A 19,997-nucleotide genomic window follows, 5' to 3' on the forward strand; every position below is an offset into this window, starting at 1 on the left:
GGACTAAGATGGTGCAGCACACTTCGATTCCATGGCTACGTTGTGACAGGGGACAGGAAGAAGCACATTAGAAAGGTGCTGTATGGTACTCGGTCTTGGCTAAGAAACATAATCGCAGGAGACAGGATTCCTTATTTTTTGTTAGTTCTTCAGACAGGAAAGATAAGATGTCAGAACAGACACAAAGGTCCTTGTATAGAGGTGTTAGATAACAAAAAGTTGCTGAAGGTTAATCATAGGTTAATCATGAAGGTTAACTTCTAGAAAAGGAAAACCCTCCAGAAACGGGTTAGAAAAAAAAAAAGGAAGGCAGCAGAGGAGACAGCACACATCTTGGTTACATTTTGGCCTTTCACTTTTGCTTTGTTTGCAATAGTCTTGACTCTTCTAAATGACAAAGCGCTGCCCAAACTCCACCTTAATAGGAGCATGGGCCTGGATGAATCACAGAGGAGCTGTGAGGAGCTCCACTCCATTCCCTTTTGCTAGCACACAGTCTGCTGCAACTAAGTTACTAGTGCAAGAAATCAGAACTGTGCTGTGTAATTTGCTTTACTAAAGAGAGATCTTTGTATTGCCACTTCTCCACCAACATCTAAGTAACACTTTGTTAACTTTCAGGAAGAACACTGAGCAAGACAAAGGTGGTTAACTTCCCTATGCAAAGCAACTTCCTCTCTTAAACTTACTTTCTACAATCACATGAAAACATGTTTCAAAAATAGCCTTTGAGCCTTCAATATAACTTGACTTCTTCTCTGAATAAAAGCTTCCCGAATAACCTTGCTAGGTGTATGTAATGCATTTGCCTATCAATTTTCTTTTCTTCAGTCCACAGCTTAGCTATGAAACAAAGCCTACAGAATCACTAAGCTCAACTCTCCACTGACTCTGAATTACTCTGTCAACTCCAGTTTTCAAGAGTCTCCTAGAGTGTAGGCCCTCCATCTCCAACCTAAAATATCCATCCCAGTCTAGCTCAGAAAAAGAAGGGAGATTAATATTTCTTCTCTTTTTTAAGAGCACAGAGACTATGTATTCCTATATGACTTGGGCCTCCTGTGCTAAGCAGAACACCCAGAATTAACAAACCTGTTTCCTGACCTTTAAGTTGGATAAACCCTACTTACCACTGTCAAAGTACTGAAGTGAGAATTAATGTATTTATCAGCTCCAGTAAGTAGTTTAAATGAGTTCCCAATGAGTGCAATATACTCATAGCTCTCACTGAGGCAGCTCTTCCAGACTTCAAATTTCAGCGGTTTGTGTTTAAAACTCAGTTTAATTTCTACTTACATTTAACTAATGTGGTACAAGGTAATTTTCTCCTTCTTTGCTCTTTACATTTCACACTGTTGGTAAATTTGTGCCCTTACGTGCACTGCTTGTAACTGAAGTAGGTGAATGCAGTTATTTAATTACCTTTACAGCCTCTTCCAAACTCCCAACTCTTTCAGCCACTGAAGTACGCAAAAATGAAACTGAATTGTGGCAGCAGTCCCACTGAACTAATCTACCTACTGAAGGACAATTTTTGCAGTAAGATTCTCATTGTGACTCCATTTTTTTCCTCCTTCCTGGTTTTAGTCCCTCTCAAATTCTTTGCTACATAAATGCTAATAATTACGTATCATTCATAGCATTAATAATGTCTGTTAGGCTAAACCTCACAGGCTCATTCAGTTTCAGGATCATATCTGTAAAAATAGAAATCCACCAGCCCAAAGAGCCTGGCATTCAATGGAGACAACATGCAACAAAGAAGAAGAAAAGACAGCTCAGCTTAGAGACAGACAAAATGAAAGCACAAATACAGATTTAAAACAAAAAAGAAACACAAAAAAAGCAGGTATATGCACAGCATGAGGGCTTTGAGTTGGCACCGTTATGCATTTCTCCTGTTAAAATAACACAGTACATGTAGGTGAATTGAAAAGATCAGTGTTTTCAGTGTTTGTTTGGCTGAAAAGACAGACTATAAAGGTCAGCATATACATTAGAGATTACATGGGCCAGTAGTGCACAGAGTAGTCACTCTCTCCATATTACACACAATATACAGTGTATATTCCACAGCAGTGACATGCAGTGATGGTTAGGAGACAGTCATTGCTGTTACTAAAGTATATGCTCAGCAAACTTCAAGTGCAACTGTAAAACATCACAAAAACAATTACTTAGCAACAAGTCTTGCTACTACATCTACCCATAAAGACAATAAAAGAAGGTTGCTGATTTTTTGCCCAGGAAGGTGACAAGAGCACTCAACAAACTAATTGGAGGGAAAGAAAGTTACTCTTGATTTTGCTTCTCCCTAACACACGCCATTAGATGACAAAGTCTATTTCAAGATTAGAGTCGTGTCCTACAGGTCAGTACCTGACCGGTTAAGTTCATGCTGTTTGTTTGTTTTTTTAAATAAAGACTTCTTGTTAGCCGATTCCATGATTCCAAATCAAATATAGAAAGTTCTTACTGATGGATGTTCTTACTTTAAAAATGGAAATGGTACCTTTAAAAATAGAAACTTGACCTGAAAGGTCTTTCGCACCTCACTAAAAACAGTAATTTGGGCAACCAGAATTCACTTGCCAAATCTGTAGATGGGCCATCCCCAATGAAGCCAATAGAGCATGACTAAAAGCTGCATAAACACTGATTACAGCAATACATACAAGATAGCTTCTGTAAATGGCACCGCTACACCTGTTATTCTTTACAGGCAGTGGAGACACTGTCCACGGCCTCATTGCATGCTTTATTGCATGCATCAGGCAGCTTTGCTGTTCAACATCCAGGTACCAGTTTTGAATCATGAGCATAGAATCACAAGGTTGGAAAGGACCTTACAAGATCATCTAGTCCAACTGTCCTCCCTTTACCATACCTACAGTAAAACCACTAAGCCATAGCTCCTAGCTCCCTTAAGCTCTTATCTTTCAGTCTGAAATTGTTTGCTTCCAAAACATCAGCAGTGAGTCCCTCCTGATATCTGTAGGTACTGCAGCATAAGCCTTTCCCCTCGCTTCAAGACAAGCAACTCAATGCGGGTTCTCACTAGCAAATCTGTAGTGGAGACTATATTGTCTACATGATCTTCACAAAGGTTTTATAGCTGATCATTATCTACCTTATCAAAAAGAATATCTATCACTGAATTTGCCCATTATGCCCCCAATTCCCATTTTCATTATTACAGTAATTAAGCAAAATCAGCAACACTCAAAGCAACTGGGAGGGAGGAGGACAGAAAGAAGGATGGCTACACAACAGATGAGTAAAGAGAAAGAAGAATGTATTGCTAGGACTCCAGGCAGACTAACTGAAAACAAAATATATTCATTCTGACAATGAAAAGTTCATCTTATGATGGGAAAATGTAATTGAGAAAACTTTAGATGGAACTTACGCTGGAAATCAAAGTGTATTAAAGAAAGATCTGGGAAAAATTTGCTTGATAAAAAAAAGAAACATTGATCAAACTTTTGCAGTTCACATTAATGAGAACATGATCACGCATAATAAAGCCAGAGGCTCTAAACAGCTGCAGGGCCAATACAGCACTTGTTAGTCCAGATACAGAACAGGGACAGCCATAACTGGTGTTCAATATCTTTGTACTTCAACAATGGTGTGCTGCTCCTCCTGGCACAGGGACACGTTACACACAGACACAACACTGTTCTGTTCCAACAGCTACACACCAGAGAACCAAATGTAGAAGGGGATATTGTAAACACAGAAACAATATAACCCTATCTACCAGTAGTGAGATCCAAACAATGGTACTTCCTTCAGAAGAGCATGCTGCATTCATAGTGGTCACATGCTGTTCTGATGCGTATGTTGGAGCAACCTAGAGAAATGCCACTCAAATCAATGGAGTGTGAAATAGGAGTGAGTCCAGACTATACAGTATCACTTCAGTGTATAAACGTATTTGAAATTTAATGTATATACCTAGAACACCATATTATTTGGTCCATTAAGTTCTGCATCCTCTTCTAGCAATGACCAATACTTCTGGCTTAAATGGAAAAGCAATTGCTATTGAACAATGCACCATGCTGTACATGGAGACAAGCAACTGCATCAGCAGAATCCATCTTAAACCCTGAAACAGAAGAGACACTTACAGACTCCCCTAAAATCTCAACTGCATTAACAAGGAAATGCACTGGGTTGTTTTTTTTTTCCTTTTTCTTTCTTTTTTTTTTTTTCTTTTTGCACTGAAAAAGAGGGACAGAGAATTTATTCTTTGGGTACTTTGCCAAAACAGTTCTAAAATAAACACACTGCTCAAGGATACATTGGAATAGGACCCACATATTTCTATTATGTTAGTCCAGTTTTTTCCCCACCCCTTCCAGTCTGACATCACCCTTTCAAATCTATGGCTGACCAGTTTACCAACAAAACCAATTTACCAACAAAACAGCTTTTCTGTTAGTTTTCCACTTCAGCCAAAAGAAGATGTCAGATATTTACTCGCTTTCTGTCAGTCTATTGCAGGCTTAACAGCTCCCAGATTCTCTGCCACGAAGCAAAGAATCTGGTAGCCCAAATTTGAACAAAGTTCAATGCTTCCCGTATGGGGGAAGATGGCAAAGTTCCCTGAGCTCCTAGTCAGGATCTGGAAAGCCTGGGACAGAACGTTATATGGTGGGGACTTCCTGAAAACAGGCAGATGCTCTATTTGAGAAAAGCCAACATCAAAATGCTTTGGAATTTACTTTCAGGGGAAGCATTAAGATAAAAGCAATGTCATTCTTATACTGAAGCTGACTGCAAAGGTTTTCTTAACATTGGTGCCTCCCACAGAAAGAAAATGACACGTCTTGAGCAGTTTTAACTGTAATTCATATCCTGCTGGGACCAATCGTTTCCCAGCATGTAACTGATTACAGGAAGATTCATCAGAATTTTATCTGGATCTTGTTGCCATTAAAACAATACAGTAAATTAAAAAAGAAATTATTTACTGTGACATAAGCATCAAGAGTTTCATGGCTTGAACTGCTACTTCATGGTCCTTGTCCAGAGGCATGGACACAATTCGATCCTAATGGATGTAAAATGACAATAAAAAGATGTAACATGTTTTGTTCTCAATAGACATATATTTTTGCTACAGCTAGATCATCTACACTAGTAGAGCAGAGATTTATTTTTATTTCAGCAGCTATTTCCTAAGAGACACAAGGCAACTTGATTACTACCAAGTAGTTCCCCAGCCCCTGAAAATTAACAGCATGTTAATTTTTTAACTGAATTAATCATGCAGTAATATGGTATTTCTTTTTCAGATGTAATGTATGCGTTCACAAGAAATCAACTACAGTCTACAAATTAAAAGTGACTGACAACTTGTTTCCAAGATGTTACTACTGACACTTCAATATGTTAAATGGAGGTAAGCCTCAAATTACAAGCATTATATAATCAGTTTCTCCCATCAAAAATAAAGCGTGTGCACCTACACATTACAGAAGCCAATGCTTTGCTGGAAAGATATAATTAAGAACTGAGTCAATAAAGGTGCTTCACAAAACAGCAGCAATACTCCTGACCTCTAAAGTTCACATTATTATAACTTGGCGTACATACAAACACCTTAGAAAACAGTAGTTTTCCTGTCCTGCGTACCCACAGACTCACTCCGCGGTGCAGCCTATATCTTTAAGGCACATTAAACCTTCAAACGTGATAGTTTCAAGACTAATAGCTTCCTCAGTACACATTTCATTTCTAAATGTCTACATCCATTTTACTTTGCACCTTTCTTTTTCTAACAGCCCAGATGCAAGGTGTGGAAGTCCATGAATCCTGAGTCTGAAAACTCAAGGGTAACAGAAGGAGCATATGAAATAGAGCTTATTGAAAATGGATTGATGATCATGTATTTACATTTCCCATCATCAGGGAAGTGGGATTTCAACTCTGGGAGATGTCCAATCAGTCTATATCTGCTGCTTGGATTTCTCTTGTTTCAACAAGGAGGAGGAGTTTGGTTTGATTTGTTTTGGGTGTTGTTTGTTGTTGTTGTTGCTTTTGAATGTGTTTTGGGGTTTATTGTTTTTTGATATTCCATTTGGGAGGTGGAATTTGCAATAATCCAGGTATATATTACCATCCTCCACACCAAGAAACATCTCAGTAAAAACAGACTAGATCTCTTCTGTCAGTCTTTGAATACCAAGTTGCTTACGCAGTTTGCAGTAGCTTATAACAACCTTCCTTTAAAAGGAAAGAGAGAACACTACCAAAAAGCTGTTTAAAAAAACAAAAAAAGTTAGTCTTACATAGCCAAACTCCATTCTGAACTATTTATTCTTAAAATACCAAAATTAATCTGTCTCTTCTTATTTGACAACAGTCTGTAGGTATTTCTTACTACAAACAACTGTTCTGACATCCAGGTAAGCACTGCACCTTTTGCAAAAAGAACATGAATTACCACCACGTGTAGGCACTGATTATGGACTGATTCAGAAGGACTGTGGTAACAACTCCTCCTCTCACAGCATCTTGAGATTTCTTATTTGCATACCACAAAAATACTGCCCCGTTAGGATACGAGTAGCTGACAAAATCATTACACAGGGCAGGATTAAAAAATGTAAATGGCTTATTTCTTGAATGAGTAAGGATGTTGGAATATGATAAAGGTTTACGCATACATGTTGGAGTATGATCAAGGCACGTACATATGAAGTCTACATGGTCAGTGCAGGCACAGAATAAGCTCTCAAAATTTCAGAATATCATGCAACTTGTTTAGTTCGGAAGTAAGAGATCCTTCTTCAAGAGTCATACTGACATGGTATATCAGCAGAGAGTTATTCCCATATCAGTTATTAGATATTACATTGTCAATGTAACATCTAAGAGCCTAACTAATTAACAAGAATAGCAAAAAAAAGAGGAAAAAAAGAAAGAAAAAAAGAAGGACCACTGAAGTATCAAATTCCTTCCCACCTTTCAAAGTACTTTTAAAAAAAGCCTGGGCCATCCTGGATAAATGATGGAGATAACCAGCTATAGTGCACATTTACACCATTCTGTGCATAACCTGAAGTGAAACAAAATTCCACAGAAGCAGAGGGAAGCAACTCTGCAAAACACCTTCAGCCACTCAGTCAAGCAGGCTGTTTCTGCAATACTCTAAGCTTCTGTCAGTCAAAAGAACAGGGAGATGAACTCTTACCAAAAAACATCACACCCTGTGTATACACCCAACCCAGACTTAAATAACAAATAAACCAGCAATCTATTTACCTTGAATCTGCAAGTAAAGAGATCCATCTTGGAAACAAGTTCTTTTCTGCTGTAAATTCCTTGCAGTCCCAGAAGACACTTCAACCGCACTTCAGCTTGCTACAAGAGAAAAAGAAATCTGCTAATATGTTATCTCTGATGTTACTTACTATTGGCATATATATTGCACAAATAAGAGCTCGATGTGGTTGCCTACAGCATATTAGCTAAATGCTGCCTCATTCTCTTTATTACATTCTACTCTTTGTGTGTGCCTCTTTCCCTCCCTCTGAGAAAGCCTGCAGTGAGCCAAATATGAAAATGACAACAGCTCTTGCTAGGCTCCCTAAAATTCACAGAAACTCTCCAAAACATTGCAGTTAATACAAGCAACACAACGCAAAAGACAAATTCATCCATTTAAATATATACAAAGACAAGATTACCAGTGACCTACTTAATACCATCAGTACTCTTCCATACTATCAACTTTGTTCACCTCTTTTCAATGTCGGACTCAGACAACAGTTACACCTCTACAAGGACTCCAAGAAACTCCAGCCCAGCAAAATTCCCCAAGGAAGAAATATATCTTAGAAACGTACCAGCTTATTATTATTGATTCTCATAGAACCATAGATCACATCATGCACTGGGCTAGAGTAGACCTTAAAGATCATACAGTTCCAATCTCTCTGCCATAGGCAGGGTTGCCAGTCACCAACTCAGGCTGCCCAGGGCCTCACCCAACCTGTCCATGAACACCTCCAGGAATGGGGCATCCAGAGCTTCCCTGGGCAGCCTGTGCCAGTGTCTCATCACGGTCTGAGTAAAGAATTTCTTCTGAAATTTCTTGTAGTCTAATTTCAACCTATTCTATTTTATCTGAAAATCATTACCCTTTGTCTTAGCACTGCATTATTCCCGGATAAAGAGTCCCATCCCCACCTTTCCTGTAGGCCCCCCTTAGGTAATGGACGGCTGCGGTTAAGACTCCTTGGAGCCTTCCCTTCTCTAGGCTCAACAAGCTCAGCTCCCTCAGTTTTTCTTCACAGAAGAAAAGCTGCAGCCATCTGATCATCTTTGTGGTCCTCCTCTGGATATGCTCCAGCAGCTCCATGTCCTTTTCATGCTGGAGGCCCCAGATCTGGATGCAGTACTCTAGATGGAGCCTCAAAAGAGCAGAGTAGAAGGGGATAATCACCTCTGTTGCCCTGCTGGTTACCCTTCTTCTGATACAGCCCAGGATACAGCAAGCCTTCTCAGATGCAAGTACACAATGCCAACTCATGTTACCAAGTCCTTCTCTTTCTCTCCATGCACTCATCACCCAACCTGTATACACACTGAGATTTCTCTGACCCAGGTGCAGGACCTTACACTTGGCCTTACTGAACTGCATAAGCATTGCAAGGGACTCTCAAGTTGGTTAAGTACCCTCAGGATGGTATCCCCATCTCTCCAGCATGTCACAGATACAACTGCTGCTCTGAAAAGTAACGCATCCTATTTTATTATGTTTTATTATGTTTATGAGGCCAGAGGCGGATATTACTGATATGGTAGTAGAGGTTTAACCTTTCTAATATTCTCTTATATTTTGTTGCTGTGCAACAGATGGCAGCAGAGGAGCAGTCTGCCAACGTGGTGTCTGACGTAGAAGTCTGTCAACATGGAAGCGAGGGTGTGTCACTACTCCAAGATAAAAGGCAGTCCACGGAATGGCAACACAGGAATACCCCAGGAATGAAAAAGTTCAAGACACATGTCTCAGCAGGTAAAGTGATGTGTCCTTTGAGAAAGGGATCCTTCTGGATTTCCTGGAACTCAGACAAACCACCAACTCTGGCAATTCTATTCCAATACAAACTAAAGCTGAAGGCTCAAACTCCCAGAGCCAGGCCAGAGAAGGAGACCACCTCTCTTGCAGCACAATAACACCAGGTCCCATATCAGTCTGAAGACCATGAAGCACATCACCAGTCATGCCTGAACTGTCCTACTGAACCCAGTGTATAGTCCAGATTTGGCACCTTCTGACTTCTGTCCTCTCTCTGTATGAAAGATAGACTGCATGGGTAACACTTTCCCAGTAGTGATGCTATCATAGCAGCTGCAAAGCAGTGGGTCACCTCAGCCACTGGAGATTTTTATGAGCATGGCATGCAGGCTCCTCTTGTTCATCACTAGCAAAAACACGCAGCTAATTGGGATGACTATACTGAAAAACTGTGTTATATAGCTGAGAATAGTAGGCTGCTTTGAGATTGGCATTGTTGGTAAATAGTCACCCCTGCAAAGTGCCCCCCATCATTAGTACTGCTGCTTCACAGATGTCTCAAAAGAAGATTTCTCTTTTTTTAACTCTTTTCTTCCCTTTTTTTTTCTTTAAGTTTGTAATGATTTGTTGGATGGTCACATAGTCCTTGGAGAACAGCTAACAATTAACAGCAGTGCAGGGAAACCCTATAAGCACATCTTCATTCAGGATACTCTGAACATATGTTGTCCTTTGGTTTTATCATAGTGCATTTTGCCCCAGCCTGAAAAGACTGCCAGGAAAATAAAATCAGTATGACAGTGAGAAGCTCTACTGACATCAAAGAGCTTTACATAGACTCCAGCACTGCTTAGACAAACTCAGTTACAAGATTTCAGTGTTACAAGATTCCAGTGTTGCTCCTATCCAAGAAATGGGGCTATACAGTAAGCCTCACAAGTACAGGCTGGGACTTGGATGATTTTACAAGGTCAGGCTGAGTAACTGTTCCTCCTCAAGACACTCCAAATAACAGATTAGAAAAAACAGGTCTACTTTTGAAATACTAAAGCATGAAGAAAATTCAGCTTACCTACCCTGTCAAGGTAAAACATAGTTTAAAGAAAAAAATACCTGCCTCCCTCCCCTCAAAAAAAACCATGTCAGTGTGCATACAAAAACATTATCTTTGGAAAGAAAACCACTATGTTAACGTGAACATTTGAAGACAGGATTTCAGAAGTTGTTAAAATGGTGGGATCCACTTTATAGTCATGTTGCTTGGGAGGTGAAATTAAACCTCAATTTCTTGAGATTTGCTAGGAGTACCACATGGTCAAGACACAAGTTCATTTCAACAAAGGTTTGTTTCCCACAGGATTTCTCTAGGTTTTGGTTTTTTGGTTTTGGCTTTTTTTCTTGTCTGTTTGAAAATCTAAGGGGAAAAAAAAACTTGCCCTGAAGTTCAAGACAAAGCTAGATTAGCATGTTGGGAGATCTCAAGTACAAGTGTATGCATGTGCGCAAGCATCTCCACTCTCACTGCCTTTGCCTTCTTCTCTGCCGGTTCTCCCACTTTCCCCATCCTTACTCTTCATCATCTCAGTTCTTCTGCCGTCTAACTCTTACTTTCTCACACAGCACATCCATCCAATCTGATTGCTGACTGAGTAGCTATATACCACCTTGGAAGAACACTAGTGCCTTCAAGCACAAGTTAAGTGACTTGGTTTCACAAATGCACTAGTAAGTGACTGGGCTTATAAAATTGTTACATAACATTGTCCAATTGCACATGGCAGTCAAGTTTCCCGTCAAGCCTTAGAAAAATAAAGTTATGTTATTTCTAGTAAATGAACATAAACTACTTGAAAACTTATCTTTATAGCATTGTTCCAAAACTGTTACTGAGCCAAAGAGGGATGCTGATATACAACTTAGGGATGCATTACCACTGAATTTGGAAAACCCTCTTGCACCCAGACAATAGCCTTTCATGTAAAAATACCATGCTTCAAATTGAGATATAATGGCAAAGCAGTATGTAATGGAGAAGAAAGAATGATTACATTCAAATTAAACATTTGGGAGACGAAACATTAACTTTATACTATTTTTTTCCTCCTTAAAGACTCCCATATGACTGAACTTAATAACTGTTCGCAACACTGCAGATGATCCTGGCCAGATTTTTCCCCACAGTTAGAAGACTTCCGAGGTGGCTCAACTCTGCAGCCTGAATTATTTGACAAATGTCTCTATGGAATATTCTAAAAGCAAACTGGCTTCAGGAGATATCCGTTTGTTGCTGCCCACCACCATCAACGGAGGAATGGGAACACTTATTAAGGGTGCAATCCTCAAAAATTACTTCTTATTCTCACAGTCTGATAATTCTCCTAGCTGAACATACACTAAAATAAAAGACATTCTGATCAGATAAAATGAATGCAGGAAAAGACAAGGGTTCTTGACAGATTTGTTGCTTCTGAGAATCTACCTTTACCGAAATGGCAGAAAGCAGGGAAATAAGAGGCTTTGTGCTCCCCCTCCTGGCTTTGTGGTAAGCTACAATTTTGTTTACAGAACACGTATCTAAAACTAACACAAACCAGAATTTATACACACTTTAAAGGTAGCCTGCAGAAGTACACTGCCACAATTCCAGTAAACAACCATTCATGATAAATAGTCATATCTTCCCAAAATCTGTCACGTGTTTTAGAAGCATGAAAACAGCTTAAGTTTTAGGATTCTTCCAAATCAAAAGTCTTCCCATCTACTGCCCCCGCACAGAAGAAAAATTCAAAACTTTACCTTATCATACAGCATCCATCCAATGTATTTTAAGTAGCCATCATTTAAAAAAACATCTGGGTATGTTTTAATCCAATTGCCAATTTCTTCAATGCAAGTAGCTCGTATCTCAGGGACTATATCACTGTGAAATCATAAAAACATAACATTAATACATTAACGTGCCTAATACACATTAAAACATTATTTGTAATGTTTTTTTCCTGGAATTGCTGAAGTATACACAATCCGACAGATTAAGAATATCTTTATATTAACATTCTAAGTTAGCCTTCAGTCAACAACTAAGTCACTTTTAGCTACACATTTCACAGAATCATCACTATGAAGCTCTAGATACCATCTCAATCACAAATGCACTGCTCTGTAGCTGGCAGGAAAAACTTAAGAAGCAAACACTAGAGAGGTCATTTGCTAAATAGAATAGAATAATGAATAATAGAATTAGAATAATGTAACCACTATATTTTCCTGGACAACATCAGTGCCTCTATGATATTTAACATGATTCTGACGCCTGGCAATCTAAACAAGAGCCTCTGGAGAATGCCTCACAGCTCTATTTTATTCTTACCGGTAGCGACTCAGGAATGTCCCTTTGAAAATTGCATGCATCATGTTCTGTATTTCCACAAGCTTCTGATCATACTGAAACAGAAAGAGAACTGAATGTTTCAACTCCCATCACATGAAAAATCTGCATCAGTGCACTTACAGTGCTGCTGTGGTCCACATCACTGTTATTTACACATGATACCAACACAAAATGAGAGGTGTTTCTACACTGACACTTGCCCTTTTTGCTGCTTCATACTGATAAAAGATTTAATGGGTATCAACTACAAACCTTGATAGAAAACACAAAATATTTTTGATACGGTGAGTCTTCTTGTATCAATACAAAGCATAACTAGTATTCAATCTTCACATCCAGGTTTAAATTCTCCTTCTATGCACACAGAGATAGAAGAGATGCAGACCAAAGAATTTTCAGAATGGACCTAATTCCACAACAAGCATTTCAACCAAATCCAGAACATCCAGTTTTGAAATGCTGGAAATATCTTGCTTAAGGTAAACATTTTTTCATCAATAGCACCAAAAAGGGTAACAAAATTGGCTCTACTTCTCTCTAACACAATATTTTGTCTGTTCTTCCTATAAGATCAAGGAAAAAAAAAAAAACCTCTGATCTCACCAAATCCTTCTTCCTATGGAAAAGGGGCTGTTTCTGTACCAGAAGGAATACTTGGACATCCAAAGCACAGAACACAGGTAAACAGTTCTAAAGTCAGGAGAGAAGGAGCTATGCTTAACTGCCATACACTGAGCTACCTCAAATGTGGTCTTATTTCTTCTAGTCAAAGTCCTGCCACTGGAGGTGATAGGGAGCTGTTTGACTGAGCAGCAAAGAAATGACAGAAACTAAGCACAAGACAGATACAGGTCACATTATGACCATTTTTACAATGCTTTATTACAGAAAAATGACAGCTATCCCATGTCCTTTTTCATTCATGTACTGAAATTCAGTTAAAGACCTACAACTTTGACTTCTAATACATATAAACTGCACTCCCACAGCTCTGGAGCTCCTAAAGGAAGCACACGTGCATGTAAACCTGTATTTGTGTAGGGATCAAAGGCTAACAAAGTATTTAGGACAGACATTACAATTAACAGTATACAGGTCAGTTATCACCCTAGTAACTTTTATACAGCCTAATGTAGGCAGGCACAAAAGCTCAGCAGCATTCACTAGATAAAGTTATAAACCTCAAAGAACTGCAGCAACTCAGAAATATGCAGTCAGCAATCCCTCTTTTTACACCTTCTCTCATCTCCCATACAAAACACCTGCCCAACCTCTTTCTTTTTTCTCTCTAGCTGGTCAAGTCTGTAATTGGTCCTCTTGCCACTTATCCTGTTCTTTTCCACTTCATATAACCGCTGAGCATTGTGCTTGTTGACATCAAGGTTCAGATGCACGCTTATAACTGCTGTCAGAAGTTTCATTGCTGTAAAGGAAACAAACCCAACATATACGGCTTAGCTCAGATGTATGTAATATAAATACATCCACCACTTTACCACAGAAAGCATAAGGCTAGCCAAATCTAATTCATTATACACAACAGAAATAACATTACGCTAAAGTAACTTATTTTAAAATACAGTGTTTTAAAAGCAGATGATGATCAAAAAGGAAAACGTAGCGGTATTACTGGTGATTTACAGCTTTTGGCAACAGTTCACTGACTTGTCAGAGATGTAAATTACTGGGCAAGACTTGTCTTAGTTTAAGTAATTCCATCTGCAAAAGAGTCTAGAGCTGTGGTATAGGTATGTTTGAGTTAAAAAAAATAAAATAAAAGGGGGGAGGCTGGCCCCCCAAAAAGGCTGACAAGCTTAATTCTTTACTTGAATTAACAAAACTTCATGTTCCTTTAAGAACATGCTGCTTTGCATACATTTCAAGTGGTCTTATGAGCCTTTGAAGCAAATAGTGTATTTAGAACAAATTATACATCAGTGTATTTTATGGCAGAGAAGTTATTTATTGGCTTAAAAAAATAAAAAGTGGCTTTAGAGGCATCATGCTGCACCAAATAAAAATGTGCTACAAGCAGTGTTCTTTTTACCACAGACACCACAAGAACAGCAGCTCTCCAAAGAAAGCTCTCATGGATAATGCATTTAATGCAACTTTAACCTCACTGCATTAATTACTGGAAGGAAGAAAACTATGAACACAGAAAAAGCAGTAACTGATTACAGAGAGATCACGGCTGAATTCTAAAGTTAGTCTTATCAGGCATTAAGGAAAATTTCTTTGGAAAGAAGAAGCAGTATAAATTAATCATGCCTAAAACATACGTGCTTTGTTCAGTTACTAATGGGAATAAATTATTAATACTACGGCAACATATATTAAAAGGAAAGCAGTGTTAATGAATAAGAAAAGAACAACTGCTCCAGTGGAGACTTTTCAATTTTCTGCTGTAGCAACTCTGAGATTTGTTTTACCTGCCAAAGTGCTCGTGTGTCTAAATGCTCTGATCACAGAGTCTGCTAAGCCTGTAAGCAGTGAGATGATAGTATCCATCAAGTAGCTGTCATACAGGATGCTGCACTGGCACTGCTGAACAAGTACCGCAATGAATTCACAGAAATTGGCCTTGAACTTCTTCCAGTAGGGCCCTGTTCTGATCACAGGATAGTCTTCATTGCTCTGCACATGGAAAACAAAGCATACATGTACATCTTTCCCACTGAACACCAGAGTTTTGCTGACAGTCAGCTAAATCCTAGATCCTCTGTAATTTTTCTCACAGTTACTACTACAAAATGCAATTTCATAATAAGCAAGCACACATAGAAAGTAGAGCCACACTGCCATGACAGCTCCCAACTTAAAGCAGCAAATGGGAGGCAGCTGTGAACACACGGGAGAGGACATATAAAGCATAAACCATGAGCACTCCTGGCCTCTACTTCCTTACAGGTAGTACAGTAGTATTTCCCCTACCCGGCCCTTCCTGTTCCTGCAACTGTATGGTAAAATTCAAGAGGAAACTGATGCAACTGAAAAAGAACTGTAACCTGGCCTAATTGTTTTTCCGTTGGATTAAGTGGTTGTACTAGTTTTGGCTGAGATCAGAGTTAATTTTCTCCATAGTGGCTGGTATGGTGCTTTCTTTCGGATTTACGATGAGAACAGTGGTAATAACACACCAACGGTTTAGATGCTGCTGAGCAATGCTTAGATGAAGTTGAGAACCTTTCTGCTTCCCATGCCACCTACCCATCAAGGAAGCTGGGGGGTACACAAGAAGCTGGGAGGGGACACAACAAGGACAGCTGATCCTAACAGACCAAAGAGATATCCCATACCATATAGCATCATGCTTAGCAACAAAAGCTGGGGGAAAGAGACAGGGTTGGAAAAGGGGCATTAGACATGATGGAATTTGTCTTCCTGAGAAACTGCAACACAATGCAGCCACGCTTTCCTGAAAAGGGCTTCACACCTGCCTGCCAATGGGAAGTAGAGAACAAATTCCTTCTTTTGGCTTTGCTTTCACAGCTTTTGTCTTACCCTATTAAACTGCCTTTATCTCAAGCCACAAACTTTTCACTTTTACATTTTCATTCTTTTCCCCATCCCACTTAGGGTGGCACACAAAGTGGCTGTGCTGGGTTGAGCTGTCTACCGGGGTTAAACTAAAACAGTGGTTCAACACATAACCACACAAAAGTGTCTTAAACAAGAGATTTGACAGCAGGGAAGTAGAAACAAACAACTGCAGAAGAGGAGAGGATCAGACTGTTTTCCTCAGCAGCACAGCCAGCACAAAGAGTTTAAATCAGACTACAGCTTGAAGACAAATACTGAGTCACTCACCTGTGCCAATGGTACCCAAGTCTCTAAACCCTCCCCAGACACTGTAAGTAGGCAATCTGTCTGATGTTATACAAAGCAAGTTACAATGAAGCTACAAGTGCATTCACAGTATATGTACTGTGGTCTTTTCCAACCTTGATGATTCTATGATTCTATAACCATGCCAGGAAAAAAGAAGACACAGTTGGTAGACTCAGGAATGCCTGCAAACCAAGGCATATTAGGAAATATGGAATCTCAGATGTGCTCCCGATCGGGTTACAAGACTTATTTCAGACTTTGCAGTAGTAGCAAGTGCCAAGTAAGAAAGGAAATGAATGCTGCAAGTGATGTATGGGAAAAGTTATTACAGGAAAGGTGTTTCTTATATATATATATATATATATATATATATATATATATATTTTATATATACACACACACACACACACACACACACACATATATATATATTCTTCCAATCAGATGTCTGTGTTTGCAAGAGAATCTGTTTATGAAGAAAGCTTTTAAATAAAACTGTCTGCCAAAAACACCATGTGCACAGGTAGAGGTTGCTGGAAGGGATGGGGAACGCACGTGTCTCTGTAAAACACTACAGGAGGTGATGTGGCTTATCCAGCAGACAGCTAAGCATCATACAACCATTAGCTCACTCTCTGCCAATCAGTGGGATTAGGAGATAACTGAAAAAGTACAAGAACTTTTGGGTTGGGATAAGGACAGCTGAATAAGAAAGAAAGAAAAAAATTAAAACCAAAAAACTAAAGCTAATGATGCACAGTACAATTGCTCACTGCTAGCTGACCAGGCGGCCCAGACAGTCCCCAAGAAACGGCCCTGCCAGCCAATCTACCCCAGTTTTAGTGTTGAGTATCACAGATTATGGTATATCCTTCTAGACAATTTGGGACAACTGTCCTGTTTCTGTCTGCTCCAACCCTCCCCGTTGGCAGGGCAGTATGAAAAGTAGGAAAGTCTTTGACACAGCATAAGAACTCCTAAGCAACAACTAAAACATCAATGTCTTATCAACATTATCCTCATCATAAACGTAAAATGCAGCACCATACCATCTACCAGGAAGAAAATTACCTCAGTCAAAAATCAGTACAGAGCAGTACAACTTAGCAAGCTCAGCAAGTTCTCTTCACTTCCCTTTAGAATCAATAGCAAGGAACAGACACTCCAAAATGAAAGAGGTTTAAACCCGAATCAGAGGTCTAAAACAAGCCAGATGAAGTAGATCTCAGAAGTGCATAATTATCTCTGTTCACCAATACACATTTCGATATCACTAGTTCTCATGTACTTCCCTACATCGGAGACAAACACAGAATTATGCAGCTGAGATACAGCTACAGAAAATGCTACACTACAGTTGAAGAGAACTACAAGAGCCTTACCACATCCACCGGCCAAGTAACTGTTAGGATCCAAGGGTAGGCAATGAATTTCTTGTACTGCAATCCAGTTTCCTGCAATGCATGGGAAAAAAAAAAACGTTAAATGACTTTCAATAAAATGCCACAGTTAACTCAAAGATACCAAGTAATAATAAGAAAAAACAATACAAACCATGCGTTATATCTAAAAACCTACTACAACTTAGGACAAGCTGTACCATACACAGCTCACACAATCCAATGCCTTAAGAAAAAAAAAAACTAACCCCTTCTCATTTCATTATTTTTTTAATTTATAAGCAACGATAGAAAGAAAAAAAAAATACTTTTTAATAAAAAAAATTCCCTTCTACAAGTAAGAGGCAATTTGCTTTTAAAATTTATAAGGAAATATATACAAAGTATAATAATAATATTCAGTAGTGTGTGGAGCCAGGACAAGGGGAAATGGGCTGAAACTGGAGCATAGGAAGTTCTGCATGAATGTGCACAAGAACTTCATTATGGTGAGGGTGACGGAGCACTGGAACAGGCTGCCCAGGGAGGTGGTGGAGTCTCCTTCTCTGGAGATATTCAAGACCCGCCTGGACGCCTACCTGTGCGACCTGGTGTAGGGAACCTGCTTTGGCAGGGGGGTTGGACTCGATGATCTCTGGAGGTCCCTTCCAACCCCTATGATTCTGTGATTTTAATACAACACTCTACTTTGCTCTTATCGTAGTTCTGCTTTTAAAAAATGGAGTTCAATCCCAAAACATTTTTTCAATCACCAAATATGTGGTTAACATAAGAAAGACTGAGCCTCAGACACCATTTTTTCCTATACTAATTTGATAGTCATAATATATCAAAAGCAAACCAAACAAGCTATCAGACATTATCCCTAGGAATATTTCATTCCATATAAATTATTCTAGGAATTTATTTTACATGACTTTTTAAAAACAGATCAAGAGAATTTCAGAACTCACCAAATTTAAAAAGATTTAGAGTATCTAACACAAGAATTACCATCTAGTATTTCTCATGAGTAAAATACTTCTCAAAAGTAGCACATTGAATTACTATCGCAAAACCAAAGTCAAGTCAAATCTCAAAAACACTGTTATCAAAGCATTCTACAGCTGTCCCAGAAGCTGTATTCTGAATCTTGGTTATTGCCTGTTGGGACTGGAGAAACAGTTACAGTGCAGTAACACACCCAGGGTGATAGTAACAATAATCACAACTGTGTACCTTTCAGAGTACGTAGCTACCATGAATGCTATTTAGGGTTAATTTAGTTGGGAAAGAAGTGCCAGATAACTAACTCACATGGCCAGATATTTATCAGGCCATTTCGGTCAAAAGTTAGTCCAAAAGCTACTATAGTTTTAACACAAGGAAGACACATTGGCAAATTCATCCTCTGCAGGAATTTGTTCAGCAGCTGGTCTTTGAGAGATGCTCAGTTAAAGCAAGGCTGATGGATACAGCTTGACAGATCAATTCAGAGGGGGAAAAAAAAAAGTACAAAAGCAACTGTGAGAGTGCTGCAGAAAATCTGATGTTGGTCCACTCTAAGTTGCTATCAATAAAAACTCTTAAGACAAAGACAGATTCAGGAACATCAAGTGTGTCAGCCCTAATAACTCTGAAAGTAAATGTCACTTATTAAAAAAAAAAAACACACTCGGATACTAAAGTAAACACCAAATTTCTCTTGTGAGAAAACAAGATTGCTTTCCTGAAGAAAGGAAGTGCGATACAGCTCCTGATAAGGTGTAGGAACTCTTCAGGTTTCTTATTAAAGAGAATCCTACTGTTTATAAATATATATAATAATGTATATGTATAAAATGTATATGTACATAAAAGAAGTCACAAAGTCAAAGCTGTACCTACCTCATCAAAGGTTTCTGTCATTTTTTGCATGACATCCGTCCTGTTGGAATGAATTTTGTTCCCATCTCGTTTGTGTGAATTTTGAAACATCTCTGCTGTTACCACACCTAAACAAGTGATTTTTAAAAAGAATACTGAGACCCACGTAACATTAACTACAGTAAGAACTTCATGTCAAATTTAGAAATACTGGAAGATATGAGGTTACACTGGTATGGGCAATATATACACAGGGAGACATAAAACACAGAACTAAAATACAAATCAGAGAGACCAATCCTATGTTTTCTTGTGTGGCTATTTGGCTACTTGCCCTGACAACCAAAAGGGCCAAATATATGCTGTGGTGCATCAGGTTCAGCCCTGCTAGTCATTCCTGACCTGCTCTGCACTGCTGCAGCTTCAACTCAAGCGCTACATGCAGGCTTGGGCACCACAAAACAGGGACACAAAGCTGTTAAGGGGCATTCAA

General features: G+C 39.0%; 1 protein-coding gene across 3 annotated transcripts in view; it reads right to left on the reverse strand.

The window, feature by feature from the left end:
- Nucleotides 1–19,997, reverse strand: part of LOC140250803 (cohesin subunit SA-2-like) — a 54,964-nt gene that overhangs the window by 25,552 nt on the left and 9,415 nt on the right. For all 3 annotated transcript variants that reach the window (XM_072333845.1, XM_072333830.1, XM_072333837.1), the window contains 8 exons: nucleotides 19,526–19,632; nucleotides 17,642–17,713; nucleotides 14,861–15,065; nucleotides 13,700–13,851; nucleotides 12,408–12,481; nucleotides 11,834–11,957; nucleotides 7,279–7,377; nucleotides 4,983–5,062 (listed from right to left, as the gene is read on the reverse strand). In XM_072333845.1, coding sequence (XP_072189946.1) covers nucleotides 4,983–5,062; nucleotides 7,279–7,377; nucleotides 11,834–11,957; nucleotides 12,408–12,481; nucleotides 13,700–13,851; nucleotides 14,861–15,065; nucleotides 17,642–17,713; nucleotides 19,526–19,632 — 913 coding nt within the window. The remainder of the gene's footprint in view (nucleotides 1–4,982; nucleotides 5,063–7,278; nucleotides 7,378–11,833; nucleotides 11,958–12,407; nucleotides 12,482–13,699; nucleotides 13,852–14,860; nucleotides 15,066–17,641; nucleotides 17,714–19,525; nucleotides 19,633–19,997) is intronic.

This window comes from Excalfactoria chinensis, chromosome 1 (genome assembly GCF_039878825.1).
Source record: "Excalfactoria chinensis isolate bCotChi1 chromosome 1, bCotChi1.hap2, whole genome shotgun sequence".
Taxonomy (NCBI): Eukaryota; Metazoa; Chordata; class Aves; order Galliformes; family Phasianidae; genus Excalfactoria; species Excalfactoria chinensis.